The 14026-nt window shown below is 35.8% G+C and overlaps 1 protein-coding gene across 1 annotated transcript in view; it reads right to left on the bottom strand.

Moving 5' to 3' along the window:
* Window positions 1-14026, bottom strand: part of LOC140715319 (phosphatidylinositol 3,4,5-trisphosphate 3-phosphatase and dual-specificity protein phosphatase PTEN-like) — a 113290-nt gene that overhangs the window by 63190 nt on the left and 36074 nt on the right. Inside the window, exon 2 of the mRNA XM_073027358.1 lies at window positions 9146-9230. Coding sequence (XP_072883459.1) covers window positions 9146-9230 — 85 coding nt within the window. The remainder of the gene's footprint in view (window positions 1-9145; window positions 9231-14026) is intronic.

Raw genomic sequence — 14026 nt, 5'->3', positions numbered from 1 at the left:
ACTTATTGGTTTGGTTTGACACTTGCAGATACTGCATAGGCTTAGAGAGAAACCAAATTGAAGCAAAATAAATCAGAACCATCTATTGAAGATTATTATGCAACACTAGCTCAAGAATCATAAGGCTTAGGAAAATGAAAGCTTGCATACTTTCATTACCTACCCACCCCCCACTGGTGCCACCTGGAGTGTTTAAATAGATATAAATGCCAAAACTTACATCTTACCCAGCTCCAAGACCTGTGAATGGTGGACACGAGAGTCCATCATATCATATATCAGCATTTTAAGTACTCAATCACACACCAACTTTTACCAGCTTCTTACCACATTAAAAAGCTTGCTCCCCCAACAAACAAGTAACATTTTCCCCCACTATATAGTCCATCTGCCATTTTCTTAACCACTATCTATAAACCCTCAGCTCAATCCAATTTCTAACTTCTATGGGAATTGGTTGCTGGCATGAAGAAACAAAAAACTTACTGGAAACTATTTAGTACCTTGGTCTTCCTTGTGCAAGTTAATTTCTGCCTATTGTTTGCTATTTAATCAATCCATTTAATAGAATCCAGTAACAGCACTTGCACTATTGTACCATTTCTTATGGCAGATGTCCGGTTTTGAGAAACAAGGAAATTACTGAGACAATGCAACACATGGGTCAAATCAAGTTCACAAACAAATCATTTAAGCACTTAATTGTTGAAATAAAGTGACCCAAAAGTAAATTAAGTAACATGCTAGATAAGCATTTTCCAAAAAGATTCGCTATGTAGCTTGCTGCATTTCTGACTGATATGTTTTCTTAAGTTCGCAGTAAGTTTGTGCGGCACATTTCATTTTAATGTTTCCTCTGTTCTTAAAAACCCAAGCCCTAGAATGGAAGTGTCAGATTTTTTAAAAATCAATGTGGTACTGAATTAAGATTAATTAAACATAATACATTAAACTACATCCAGAGATTCTATAAACACCAGGGACCAAAATTTCATAGTCAGCAATTTCTCATACACAGGATTGTCAATAAGAGCACCAATATTAAAAGATAATAAAGAATAAGCTGTACCTTTATATGAACACCCCTTGTATAAATGCAAAACTACAGGGCCTATAAAAGGTATTCACCTCCCTTGGAAGTTATCATGTTTTATAAACACTGAATCACAGTGGAGTTAACCTGGCTATTTTTTTTTGACACTGATCAACAGAAAAAGACTCATGTCAAGGTGAAAACAGATCTCTACAATGTGTCTAAATTAATTACAAATATAAAGCACAAAGTCATTGATTACACAAGTATTCAACCTCCCCTTTAAAATGACATACCAAATCATCACTAGTGTAGCCAATTGGTTTCAGAAGTCATAATTAGTTAAGTGGCGATCACCTGTGTGCAGTTTAAACTGACTGTCATGAAAATACATCTGTATCTGGACGGTCAGCTGCTGGTAAGTCAGTAATCTGGTAAAAACTACACCATGAAGACAAAAGAACACTCCAAGCAACTCTGTGAGAAGGTTATTTAGTGCTTTTTATAAGCACTGTATACACTGGATGTAAACAGTCCTACTAACCTGGATGGCATCATCATTAACTATACTTAAATAGGAACAAATAACTTGAAGGTTGATTTATTAGAAAATGAACAAGTAAATGAGTGAACAAGACCTTTGATTACAGATTCTAAAACCACTAAAACTACAAAGGTGGATTGATAATACCATTGTTCAAAACAATGCACGAGTTTTGTCTCTAGTGGGGAAGAATTGTAAAATATACAACTCCAGTGCTACAAACAAACCAGTTCTTAAAAATATCAAACACTTATAGTGAAGGAGAGTTTATTCTTAAAAAGAGAATATAATTTGAATTGCCAAGCATCTTGCATTTCCAATGAAGATCAAGACAAATACTGGGGTAACAGAACTAGAGGCTATAAGTGCAAGATTCGGTATTAGTCAAGCCAAGGAAATTCACAAGAATTTTTTAATGTAGAAAATAGAGATTGCCAGGAGGAGGAACAGGTAAAAACATCCAGCAAGGATTATGTATTTAAGTGGAAGCTAGATAAACATGAGAGACAATTACAGAGGCATATGTTGATGGGATTAGATGAAACCACATGAATTCTAAACACCTACCTGGATTTTTAAGTATTAAGTAATATCTAGAAATAAAAACAATACCGCAGTACATATTTGTAAAGTAGTAGTTTGCATTAATTTTAAATTTGCTATGTTGATTTTGGGCTTTGATGCGACAATTAGTTTAACACAATTCAGCCATGTGCTTTTGAATGAAAGCTCTATTATATCTCGTATTTCTATTAGCAAAAATCTCAAGATAATTACTGCAAAATGAAATTATGTCAGAAGTTTGCAGTTAATGACAAGTTCTCCATGTCCACAACTGATCTATGAGAAAAGACCATATACAGATTGTAGTTATCCCAGTGAGTGCTACTGCTGCAAACTGGTTGTCCTAAAACTCAACAAAGCCTTCAAATGCTGTAAGTACTTCCTCTCAAATTCTATCACGAGGTGACAGGAAACTCAGCCACAAAAATGCACTGTATAAACTTTCGCTAATAATCTTCCAAACTGTAGCCTGCTATCAAATTCTTCCAAAATGAAATGTTTCAAAATGATTGGCATTTGGAAACATACAATAACATTGCCAAACTATTAAAATTGGCTAAAATTAAATTAAGCAATTAGCATTTAAACATAATATTTATCTTAAACACTCTAATTAATGAAGAACTTCTTGCTCCTAATCTAATTGAGTATTATTTAAATGAATAATTGTAGAATTATACATTGGACCTGGAGGCTGGTGGGGGTGGTAGGTAAGGACAAGGGGAGCTCTCAGGATGAGGCTTTTCATTCCAGGACGAAGGAGATGTCTTCCTTTTTTAAACAAAGGGGCTTCCCTTCGTCCACCATCAACTCTACTCTCAAACGCATCTCTCCCATTTCCCGCAATTCTGCCCTCACCCCATCCACCCGCCACCCCACTCAGGATAAGGTTCCCCTTGTCCTTACCTACCACCCCACCAGCCTCCAGGTCCAACATATAATTCTCCGTAACTTCCGCCACCTCCAACTGGATCCCACTACCAAGCATATTTTTCCCTCCCCCCTCTTTCTGCTTTCCGCAGGGATTGCTCCCTACGCGACTCCCTTGTCCACTCGTCGTCCCCCCCCATCCCTTCCCACCGATCTCCCTACTGGCATTTATCCTTGTAAACCGAATAAGTGCTACACCTGCCCTTACATTCCTCCCTCACCATCATTCAGGGCCCCAGACAGTCCTTCCAGGTGAGGCGACACTTCACCTGTGAGTCGGCTGGTGTGGTATACTGCGTCCGGTGCTCCCGGTGTGGCCTTTTATATATTGGTGAGACCCGACGCAGACTGGGAGACTGTTTCTCTGAATACCTACGCTCCGTCCGCCAGAAAAAGCAGGATCTCCCAGTGACCTCACATTTTAATTCCACGTCCCATTCCCATTCTGATATGGCCTCCTCTACTGTCAAAATGAATCCAAACTCAAGTTGGAGGAACAACACCTTATATACCGGCTGGGTAACCTCCAACCTGATGGCATGAACATTGACTTCTCTAACTTCCGTAAATGTCCCTCCTCCCCTTCTTAACTCATCCCTGACATATTTAGTTGTTTGCCTGTTCTCCATCTCCCTCTGGTGCTCCCCCCCCACCTTTCTTTCTCCTGAGGCCTCCCGTCCCATGATCCTTTCCCTTCTCCAGCTCTGTATCACTTTCGCCAATCACCTTTCCAGCTCTTAGCTTCATCCCACCCCCTCCAGTCTTCTCCTATCATTTCGCATTTCTCCTCCCCCCCCCCCCCCCCACTACTTTCAAATCTCTTACCATCTTTCCTTTCGGTTAGTCCTAACGAAGGGTCTCGGCCCGAAACATCGACAGCGCTTCTCCCTATAGATGCCGCCTGGCCTGCTGTGTTCCACCAGCATTTTGTGTGTTGTTGTTTGAATTTCCAGCATCTGCAGATTTCTTCGTGTTTGCTAACTAATGAGCCATGCACTTTACAAGATACTGAACTTATTATGCTACAATCAGGAATTTAGTTTTATTTTTAATGACCCATAAATATGCAATCATACACACACAGTAGCTCCATGTTTACAATCCCTAGAGTTGTTGAACTGACAATTCTGAATTATTTTATTTAGATGTTACATAATTAAAAGAATTATGAAATGGTTTTTGTAACATTCTGAAATGTTAGCCTGCTTATTCCACAATGTCCCTTAATTAAACCAGTAACTGAAAACAGGCATGAAATTGTCCCACACTGGCTACACAACTCCACTCCAAGCAACACTAGGCATGATTTACTGGTCACCCCATATCCTGGCAAAATTATACCTCCAATATACAGTAAGGACTGTATTCACCAACAAATGTGAAGCATGAAGAGAAACAAATTTCATATGCCAAATTAAATAAATGGGCAGGGGATATCAATGCCCTAATAGCCTGCTTAAAGGATAATTTAGTCTACCACCAATGAATGATCAGTAATTAAAGAATCCTCAGCAACATCCCTGGAAGTAAAAAGTAATTCTCCAACTTAAAATACTAAGGAAATTCAAGTGCTACATCTAGAGCAATTTTTAATGAACTGAACTTAGCAGATCTCAATTGGTTATATTTTCACTTACCCCTCCAAATATATTTCAGCCCTAGAAATTTTTTTAAAAAGATGAGCTTGTTGATATATCTACACAAGCACATGTATGCACAACTGGTGAAAACTACAAAACTACTAAGAAAAGTAGTGACAATTTTAGGTGTATAATTTCACATTACTGTTGGTGTTTCAGTTAACTCTTGTTATATACTAACCTGAATAATATGCATTGATGACTTATTCACTTGCTAAGTAGACTCAGCTTGAGCTGAAACCAGTCGAATCCGATCTGAATCTAGCTTAACACAAGATCAAGAGCTTTTGATTGGGACAACCAGGCTATTTTTCAAATCTTCCTCATCTTAAGTCAAAGACACAAAAGCAGAGTGTTTTCATTTCTACTACTACCCTGGTGAACAATAGTCAACAGTACACATTTGATTAATGGTCTTTCAGATCTCTACTAATTAGGCTCACATCAAACCATATTTAATAGCTTGGTCTTGCGCAAGTTCTCCAGTGCCTCCTGCCTTTGGCAGAGACCCTTCCTACACTACTCAATGCAAAGGGGCCCAGTTACTACAATAGCTCACTCGCTACATCTACTGTGATCATGTTGAATATGCCTTTGGAAAACAAATCAGGGAACTAACTTTAAATAAACTGAAAATGTGATGTGCATTTGTTTCTTAGGTAAACTGTATCCATATTCTATTTCTCACAGCATAAAAATTAAACAAAATGTATCATGAATGAAAACATTTAATATTAGTCAATAGCTGTACTCTTGCACTTTGAACATTAAATACAAAAAATTCTCAGCTCACAGTATTCAATCATGCTCAATAAATTGTCACTTTCCAGCATTAAAGGTGCAACCATCACCAGAGATTGTAGGCAAAACCTAGTTCTCAAATACTATAAGGAATGAGGCACTCGTTTAGCCAAGTTTCAAAAGCCCGAGAAAACCTATAATGCATAATTAAAATTTAGTCTGGAGAAACATAGCAAATTAAATGAAAATTTCTTCTGAATTGAGAAAATCTCAAGATAGGAGTGTCTCAATTTTTCAAATATAACATTTTAACATCAATTTTACCAACACCACAAAAGTGCATACAGCCACCCACTGCATAAAACAATGACCCAGCCCTGGAGAGAAAAAAAAGGGACAAAGATACTATTTGTGTTCAATTGGCAAAGTAGCTAACTCTTCACAGAGTAAAACATAGATGTAGCTCTTTATTATGGCTGATTGAGGGAGTACAAAGTCACAATATCCCAACTGAAAGGTTAACTAATATCTGGACTTGCAAGCAGTTTATCTACATTGTTCTCTCCAGGCAAAAGGATAATTACAAAAAGATTAATTTAGTCTCACTTTAGAGAACATAATAAACCAAGTCATTTTGGAATTTAAAACAATGAAAATGATTAACAGCTGTAACAGTTATTTTACGGCATTTGCAAAAGGAATTTAAGGCAATTGGAGTATATCCCACCTCTTTGAATTTAATGGTCATTGTCACTAATTTGTAAAATAAAAATAGCTCTACTGAGATGTACATAATCTCTGGCTACTGGAAATATTCAAATGACCATAACTGAATTACACATGATTTGCTTTCATAAGAACAGTATCTTTTTTTCTGAATTCTAAGATACATCCAAACTGACTAAATCTTGTACTCCTATGACAAGTTTAGTTCAATTATTAGCCACTGCCAATTTCTCATATCATTGCAAAAAATTTAACCGTTTAAATATTGGCTTCACTTCTGCTTGAAAACCTACTCCAATTGGCAATCTCCATTTTCCAACTTTTCTCAATTGTTCTTTACCCGATTTGTTTATCCCCACATTACACTGATGGCAGGTCATATGGCAATGTAAACTTGTGGCTCAGATTAACCTTTTCTATTTCACCAAGTCCACATCTTAAAACTTTAGCATGATTACTTCAAACTTGTATACTGCAGATGTGAAAATACAGCAGGGATAACATCTACTTTGTTGAATAGCACCTTGATTTAGCAGTAACTACAACCAGTTACTATAATCCTCACACAGATCTTTCTGCCTCTCCTTTCATTACTGTCAAAACTTTAATCTTATAACAGCTAAGTTTTGCAATTTAATTGCAGACCAAAATCAAACTTTTTTTCTGAAAAAAAGTTTTAAGTGGCTAAAATAAAAGCAAATTAAATCTGGCTTACGAATATAGGGTCACCATGTAAGAATGTTATAGACAGAGTTCAGGCCTCTAGTCTAAGGCAACCACTCATGTCTTGCAGTCTGTTAGCAGAGGGATAGGAAGCTGATTTACAGTGGTCTTGGTGGTAGGAGAGAAAAAACAAAAATTCAAATAAGTCTTTAATTGAGATGCAAAATCTTAAGCAAAAAAAAATTAAGTATCTCAGGCAAGATCTGAGAGAAACAATAGTGGATTTTCAAGTATAAACCTTTCCCAGAACAAAAATAAAAAGCAAAAAAAAATTTAAAAATGAACACAACAAAAAGTGAAAAAGAAAAAGATAAGAAATAGCAAGCAACACTTTTTTTTCTAGTGTTTCCGTGGTGAATGGATGGGTCAAATGGATACATTTCCCATTAAGATTGCAAAACAGAAACATATACTGATAAAACCAACATCAGATCAATGTAAGAAATGGGTGCTCACTATCTGTAGCAATCATCAAGCAGGAATATCCATACAGAAAATGTTCTTCATGGTTAAAAACAAAGATAGGAAGCAGTAATTCTTTAGAACTGGAAAGGCATGATGTTATGAAGCATTTAAGATTACATGATGCTGTAATAAATATCAAATACAGACCGATCATTTCTGGTGCAACCTTAAAATTTCAGATTATGCATAGAATAAATAAGGAAGTGAGAAAAACATGCTTAGGGGATACACGCAATGTTGAGTTACAGGATATGGTTAAAATAAGTTCAAAAACGTCTAAAATGGTATTTGGCACAATACTTTTGAAAAAAAGAGGGATTTTAAAGATTACAGGAAATGAGCAAACTAGTGAAAGTAGTTGATCTGTCTTCTATAGGGAAAATATACCAGCTCAGACATTTTATGTCAGCTTCTGATATTGACTATATAATAACTTCAGATAAATAATAACTTTCAACTGTACTTCCTCATTTGTAGAAGGAAGAACCAATTAGCAGTTTGAGGTGCATTTCTTTTTGCAATCAACAAGAATTACACATCACGCAGAGCTTTCAGTTGGTTTGGAGACAAAGTAAATAACAACATAAAGGAATATGTCATTCCTTTAGAAAGCAAAGTTTGATTTTATTGCAGCTTTAGTAGTGCATAAATTATTACAATTCACTGCAGAGCAACATGTCAAAAACAATAAAAAAGCAACGTCTTTCAGCCCCACATCTTCAGTCCACATGCAACAGTGCTCTAAAATGCTTCAAGAACAACCCGCACTGGCAATTCAATTTCCAGGGCAAATTGTCCAGAGTGGCACATGGGAGTCACATCACTTCCCATCTAGAAAATAATAGCAAAACCTTCACAATTGCCATAAGTTTAGGTTTTGGTTCAACCAATCAAATGAGATGCCCTCTGAAAGAACTGAAGGCCTTGCCAAAGCAAATGATTCAATGAATATAAGCAATGCTTATGAACTTTGAAAATGCTTTAGGAAAGTGATGAAACATTTAGAATTGTAATTATGCTGTCTTACACCAAAGCTCAGCACAAAACTGAATTGTATTAATACTCAAATATTCTATTCTTAGATAACCAAGTGAAATGCTAGATCAAGAACATAAGCTGCAATGGCAGTCATGTACATTCACACAGCAATTCTATTTTTTAAGAATATGAACATCAATATATCAGTTTTGTTATATTCAAAATCAAGCACTGTCACTTCAAAGTGAGAAATTCTACCGGGCAGTCTGCAGAAACTTCCTTCACCAGTTTTTGCTTTGCGTTACTGATTCACAAATCTGACTTACATAAGCAATATTTAGTCCAATGCAAGATCTTATAATAATTTGCAATCGGTACATTTAAAAAATGCGCCAAAAACCTCAGACCATCAAATTATCCTCTTACCTACTGTATTTAGACGTATTGGGTTCAAGGTCTCCATTGATAACTTTTTCAAAAAATATGCAATTTAAATTCATTCTCAGAAATGAAAAGAATTAATCATTTAAAATTTAGATGTACAGGATCTTGGAAAATACAACCAAACCATTTAATTTAATCACAATTTCTTTTCCCTTTCACGACTGCAAATGAAATGAAAATCATGACACCAAAGGGTTAATGAAAGCACAATCTAAATTTTTTACATCCCTTTATCTATTAAGAGTACCAAAATGCTATCAATGATTTCAATTAACAAAACTTAATGCTTTAATTTGAAAGAAATTTTTACAATTTCTAAATTAAAATTAAAAATGACTTCTGTCTTTAAGTACTTACTTCACTACATCATCAATGTTATTTCTGTAGACACCTTCAAGCCTCTCAGCTGGAAATCCCATGGCGATGATGTTTGGATAAATATCTGATTATGTCGGTTAAGGTCAATAATATTTGTGAGACACTCAAAAGGACTACAAATTCAAAATATATATATTTAAAATATGTATTAATATTATTAATATTAAAAATATTAAAAGAACAAAAAAGCAAATGACTGAATTTATTACTTTACACAGATTTGTCTCCTGGGTTTATTTGGATTTCTGATCATTTTTCTTGGATAGAAAGAGATGTAAATGCAAATGCTACAGTTAAATATATTTAAACACAAGGAATGAAAGAACAGGATTAATACTATAACCATATATTCATGTGTATATAATAAAATTACATTTGAACTGTAAGAAATTAGTTCACAAAATGTGCTAGGCCAACAAGGTACCAACAAAAGTACAGCTTAATATTTAAAATTCCTACTTGCTTCTATCCCATAAATGTAAAACTTTTATCAGATGTCAACAAGATTTATGTTCTTGAAGTTGTACAGTACACTCTGAATACCAATTCACCTCTATATATCAACTAAAAGAATACTATGTATTTCTAGTTAAATGGACTTATGAAAACAGTAATTAAAATTTTATATACCATACTGATCAGATGAAAAGTCATTGGTTAGAATTCTAGGGGACTGTGGAATATAACAGATGGTGAAACGGGGACTGAAGGGGCCATATGAAAGTGAAAAATGTCAGAACTGGGTGGATGGATGGGATATAAACTACTTACACAATATTACTATACAAATCATTCTGTATCTATGAACATTCCATCAAATGGCAAGCAGAACACAACATCTGTGTAAAGGGCAGCGTTTAAGTGCCTCCAAACAACTGCAGCCAGAATTCCAAGTACATGATCATGGCCTCATCTGACTCAACACGTCAAAAATAGCAATAGAACTGGACAACAATTGGAAATTGGCAGCTTTTGCCCTGAGCATAAGAATCAGTACTCCAATCCAGACACTTATCAACCAACTGTGTACTTGCAAAGTGATGGAGAATATTACTGGTAAGTCATCAAGTGCAATACCGATACTTGGAACATTGGACAAGGAAAGATTACCTCAGTTAGGCAAATATTCAGGGGAATTTTGAAGAATGAGGGGACATTTCAGAAACATTTAAAACTAACTAGGCTGGGCAGACTCAATACTATAAGCTGCTGCTCCTAAGGGCTAGAACCCAGATGCAAAGGTCACAGCCTCAGGATATCAGAAATGTCATCTGGAGATCAGAAGAAATCTCTTCATGGAAAGGGTACAAGCCTCAACATTATGGTCTACAGGTGTGGTGCTGGATGGTTTAGCACAGACATTATGAGTTCAAGGACCCATTTCCATGCTCTATAACCTTGTATTACAGTATTTCTGGCTGCACACACAGCAGCACCCTCACTAAAATGTCATAGGTTCAACAGTCCAGGATACAATTCTACCCTTCAACATTTTACAACCATAAAAACATCTGCAGCATCCAAAACACTTACAAACAAAACAAAATTTGTGCCATTTAATGACATGTTTGTGAGATATAGTAGCCAACTTAGTATTTAGAGCAGACAAACTGCAGGCTCTAATACTACCTGTCCTTTATCAAGTGTCTACAATTGGCCTGCTCTAGATACTGAGTAATGCAGCAATGCCCTTCCAGTTATGAAAAAAGTAGATATCAGCAATGGTTTCAAATATTAGCTGGAAGTTTAAAATAATTTTGACAATTGCAGAATTCATGCACGACGAAGGCAATTTTGGCAAACCTGATTTGTTACGAAATGTTAGCTGCAATATTAGATTTTGATAAATAGTTCCATTCCTAGTCAGAGATACTAGAGAAGTAAATTTAAACAAGGAGTTAAAAGGTAAAATTTATCAGACTCATGATAAAACCTTAAATATGCACTGCTATTTTTTAAAATTCTATATCGTATGAATGATAAATATCTACTGCATTTCTGGGACAGAGAGGCACAAAAGCAAACTGTTTGCAGCTGATGAGTAAAGGCAATTTGTTTAAATATTAATTGCTTAGCAATAAACAAACATTTTAAATAGCCTTTCTTGGCCTTTGTCCACTTAAGTAACTGTAGTTTTCCTTTAATTTCACAGTTTAAAAAGATTATGTTCAATGAAGAGATTGGAGAACAAGCCAAGAGGGAAGAATACCAAGGAAAAGAGAGAAGTGATCAAAATGGAAAGGGAAATTATCTCTTAACAGCAGGACTTTTTTTTAAAATCTTCGGAGTAAAAAAAATCAAAAGATATCATTAAATAAAAAACACAAAATGCTGGCAGAACTCAGCAGGCCAGACAGCATCTATGGGAGGAGGTAATAACGACTTTTCAGGCCAAAACCCTTCATCATTAAACCTTTCTGATGTTTAGCAATATTTTAAAACATTAAACAAAATATTATGTAAATACATTTGTCTACCTATTTGGTTACCAATCTCTTGTCCTGGAAACCTCAGAGCAGAAAAAGGAGACCATTTTCAATAGAAAATATTCAACTTGACAAATAATATTTTTGAGGTCACTTCAAAAAACTTTCGACAGTTTTCTATTGGGAATGTACAATATTCCCGAAGCTCAAAAAGCATAACTTCTGAATCAGAATGGACCACCATGAAATTAAATACAAAGATGTACAAGTAATATGAAAATTTATGTCACGTATATCAGTTGCCAATTATTAGGAGGGAAAGGAAATCAATGTACAAAATAAGTGAAAACACATTATTCAGTCAGTAACCACAGTGGGAATATCACAAACTTTACACCTAACAGTAGATAAATCACAAAAGTGGTATTCATACTCAAAGCAACTCTTGGCTGTTGGAAATCACAGTTCAAAATTTTTCAATTGAAGTTCATTAAGTCTTGGACTTCCGCCTAAGTGCCATCAGCAGAGAGGATGTCCAAGACTCGATGAGTGACAAATAGCAGAGGGAGGGAGGGGTGGCCCTACACGAATGCAGATATTCTGACTGCAATGGGAGACAATTTTTATGCTACGTTGGATTTCCCATTGTTATTTCATTCAATGTTAATATTTTAACCCACTTGGGCAAACTGCACTTAAACTCTATAACACATTTATTTGATGGGAACGATTGAAACAAAGCCAGCCAACATGCTCATTTACCAAATGCCAGAAAGACAAATTAAGCAAGTAATTGGGATATTTAATTGAGCAAGGTTCAAAATAATGAAAAAATGGCATATGTAACACCTCTAGTCAAGGTAACAGGATAGAGAAAATTTAAATTTAAAGCCAGTGCACCTAACGTGGGAGGGAAAGGAAATCAATGCACAAAAATGGGTTATAGACAAATTAATGAAGGAAATGATAACAGAACTTAAAACACAATGTGATTGAGCAGTCACCAAGGCTTTATGAAAGGGACATCATGCTGAGAACATCTGAACATATAATATGGAGAGCGGATGAAAGAGAGGCAATAGATGTAGTATATTTAGATTTTCAAAAATTCATTTGCAAGGTGCCACAATTCTTTACTCTACAACAGCAAGTAAAACAGGTCATTTGCAAACTGGCAGACATTAGCAAGTAAGCTGCAACACAGACATGGACAGGTTAAACAAGCTGACAGAAGCAGCAGATGGAATATACAGAAGGTAAATGTAAGGTTTCCACTTTAGGAAAACAAGAAAAGCTGTGTCATTGAAATAGAGTGACAGGATACTGCAATTAAAGATTCTAGTTCTCTTCCCAATTTTTTTTTTCCAGAGGATGGAACATTCAAGTGAGCAAGGTTTGCATACAGAACTTCAGTGGAACTATACCGAATGCAATGCACAAAGGTCTGGTTTTACTTATAAACCTGTTTTAGAGAGTGCAGCAAAGGCTCATTAAATAAATTCCTGGGATAAGGGGTTCCTTATGATTAATGACATGGAGACTTAGGCCTATACTTTGAACTTAATAGATTGCAAAGTGACAGTATTGAAATATTGAGGATTCTGGGATAAGGACGGTTGACAGAATAGACGCAACAAGAATGTTATTCTCTTTTGGGGTGACCTCCAACTGGAGAAGTTAGTCTCAGATCACTGGGTCAGTCACATAAAATGTACTTGAAAAATTTCTTCCCTCAGACACCTGTGAATTTTCACAATACCCTGCCAGAGGGGACCTGTGGATACAGAGTCATTTAACTGCATTCAAGAGCAGGATAAATTGATCTCTAAACTGCAGAAAAGTTTTGGGGATTCATATGAAAATTGGTAGCCAAGGTTAATCATAATCATTTTGAATTGCTAAGTGGGCTTAGGGATGCATATTGCCTACTCTACTTTCTAACTCACATAAGTTAATAACAATTGAAAACTCCAGTTTTTAAACTCAAACTGAAGAATGTAGATCAATTTCAGTTAGCATGACCTGAAAAATAATTGCCAAGGACACGCTGTCCCTTTGTGAAATTCACACCAGATAGACCAGCAACCTTCCTTTGTTTTCTTTGATGCACCCTTAATTCATTGGCCAAGGCCTTTATTGACACTCCAAGCAATTGCTGGAGCATTAAGCATAACAGTAAACATAAAACATCTCAAAGCTCAGCATAGTGAGGGGAAAAAATACAAACTGATTGAAGAGATTTATGCATGCCAAGGTTGTTTTGTCCCACTGAAACAATGACAAAATCTAATCCCCCTATAGGAAATGCATTAGCTTTCCACATACTACTCAAAAGCCATGAATCAATCAGGAGATTCATAGTCTACTGAGGACAAGATCTGTGGCATTCAAGACCAGTGATCCAGAAATTATACAAGTACTCCAGGTAAGACCT

Source organism: Hemitrygon akajei, chromosome 23, assembly GCF_048418815.1.
Source record: "Hemitrygon akajei chromosome 23, sHemAka1.3, whole genome shotgun sequence".
Classification (NCBI taxonomy): domain Eukaryota; kingdom Metazoa; phylum Chordata; class Chondrichthyes; order Myliobatiformes; family Dasyatidae; genus Hemitrygon; species Hemitrygon akajei.
The sequence above is the reverse complement of the archived record's forward strand: the minus strand, read 5'-3'. Positions and strand labels throughout refer to the sequence as shown.